The sequence below is a fragment of the Crocuta crocuta genome, unplaced genomic scaffold (assembly GCF_008692635.1).
Source record: "Crocuta crocuta isolate KB4526 unplaced genomic scaffold, BGI_CrCroc_1.0 scaffold1309, whole genome shotgun sequence".
Taxonomy (NCBI): domain Eukaryota; kingdom Metazoa; phylum Chordata; class Mammalia; order Carnivora; family Hyaenidae; genus Crocuta; species Crocuta crocuta.
Window position 1 is genome coordinate 11,374 of NW_027527857.1, and position 2,196 is coordinate 13,569.

At 35.1% G+C, this 2,196-nt stretch overlaps 1 protein-coding gene across 1 annotated transcript in view; it reads left to right on the forward strand.

The window, feature by feature from the left end:
- Nucleotides 1-2,196, forward strand: part of LOC144245550 (lysine-specific demethylase 5D) — a 38,147-nt gene that overhangs the window by 815 nt on the left and 35,136 nt on the right. Inside the window, exons 2-3 of the mRNA XM_077780954.1 lie at nt 686-763; nt 1,807-1,929. Coding sequence (XP_077637080.1) covers nt 686-763; nt 1,807-1,929 — 201 coding nt within the window. The remainder of the gene's footprint in view (nt 1-685; nt 764-1,806; nt 1,930-2,196) is intronic.

The window sequence follows — 2,196 nt, forward strand, 5'->3', positions numbered from 1 at the left end:
AGAATCCTTACCACCAATAAAACTGGCATTACTTCAGGGTACGGGTCTCTCCTCTGGGTTGCTTTACTTGGAAGTGCTAACTCAGCTCTTATGTTTGTCAGAGTTAAGAATGCACACTGAAGTGCATCTGCATTATTGGTTTAACTTATATGATTATTAAAGATGTGTTATCTATTGACCGTATATTTCCCATTATGAGATGCTTAGTCTGACTATGACATTTCTTCTATTTGGATGGATATACTTTTAAAATTATTACTAGTGACTTACTAGTATCCTTAACAGATTGTTAGAAGTGGGAATAAATAGTGCTCAGGGTTTCAAAATCAGTTTCTCACCTGTATTAATTTTTCTTCACTTCGTTAAGAGTCTTCCTCACAACCGAAATGTGCCAGCCCTTACTTATTGTGCTTCATTCTTTTTAAATCTTTTAGGCCCTTTGTTTTTTGTATCTTTTTTGGAGGAGACATGCCACGGATAATTTTTTTTTTGTTTGGTTTTTGGAAATTGCTGTTGTTTTTCATTTATCTGATTTTAAAAATACAACCGGTTTGAACCTTCTGGAGCAAAAAATAGTAACCAGAAGTCTTAAAAGGAAGGGATATTAAACTGGAGACAGATGATTCAACTTCTCAATATCTTCATCCTTTGGTATACCATAATAAGTTTATTTATTTTCTTCTAGGACTGGCAGCCTCCGTTTGCAGTAGAAGTTGACAACTTCAGATTCACCCCTCGAATTCAGAGGCTAAATGAACTAGAGGTAAAATTGGAAGCCACCCTTTTCTGCTGGAATTTGAGCTTTGATCATTTATTTCACTAGTAGTTTTATAATAGTGTAGTTAACTATATACGTTTTAAAGCAGATATATTTTCATCTTAATACCATTTTTTCCCCAGAATACTGAACTGGAAGAAAGTCTTCTGCAAAATGCGAGGACACAAAGAAGCCCCCCTCCCTTTTATTTCTTTTCTAGAGAAGAATAACTTAATTTTCTGTGTAGAATGGGCTAAAATTAGAGATCTCAGGAAGATAAATTTTTTTCCTGCTCATACCTACATAATTTCTCATTTTTTCATCTTCCCTGATTTCTTTCATAAAAGCAAAGTTTAGAGCAGTCACATGATTAGCTAAAATTTCAGCTTAAAGCTGGTCATATTACATTAGATCTTCTTTAATAAAATAGATTGTAATTAGATATGGGTCAGAGTTAGTAGGAAAGACAAACCTTACTTTTCAAAGGAATAAACAATTTGCATATTAAGTTTAATATTATTAAATATGGAAAGCATTTTCTTTTGCTATTAAACTGGAGACAGATGATTCAACTTCTCAAAATCTTCATCATTTGGTATACCATAATAAGTATATTTGACTTATTTGACATAGTTTTGACTATGGCTATTAGGCTGGAGCCCCAAAATGACTTAGGGAAAGACAAGGATAATTCAGAAGCTGTTGTCATGTGGAAATTTTTGACATAGCAGAGAAAAATGTTTTCCTTTAGTGTGTATAGAGTACAAGTGCTGTCTTAAGGAAGATACTAGAGTGAGCCTTGCTTAGCCTTTGTAAGTGCAAGAATAATGCTTTAGATTTAGGGATGAAAGATTTGACTTTGAGTCATCACTCTTAAAGCTCCTTTTTCAGATGGAAAAACTGCTTATTTGAGCGTTTGATAGACACTGGTGGTGAGATAAACAATGAAATCTAGACTCTAGCCTAATAGAGCACCATAGATTTTACAGAGTAATTCATAGACTAAAGGTTAAGGAGTTAAGCCAGTCTCATGTGACTCTCTTCCCCAGGCTCAGACCAGAGTAAAACTAAACTATTTGGACCAGATTGCAAAATTCTGGGAAATCCAAGGTTCTTCATTAAAAATTCCCAATGTAGAACGGAGAATTTTGGACCTCTACAGCCTTAGTAAGGTAAGAGTATTTCCACTTTAAAAAGTAAAAATAAGGGGCACCTGGGTGGCTCAGTCAGTTAAGCATCTGATTTCAGCTCAGGTCATTATCTCATAGTCTGTGGGGTTTGAGCCCTGTGTTGAGCTCTGTGCTGACAGCTCAGAGCCTAGAGCCTTCTTCAGATCCGATGTCTCCCTCTGTCTCTGCCCCTCCCCCGCTCGCTCTCTGTCTTTCAAAACAAAGACATAAAAAATTTTTTTTTAAATAAAAAGTAAAAGTAAATGAAAA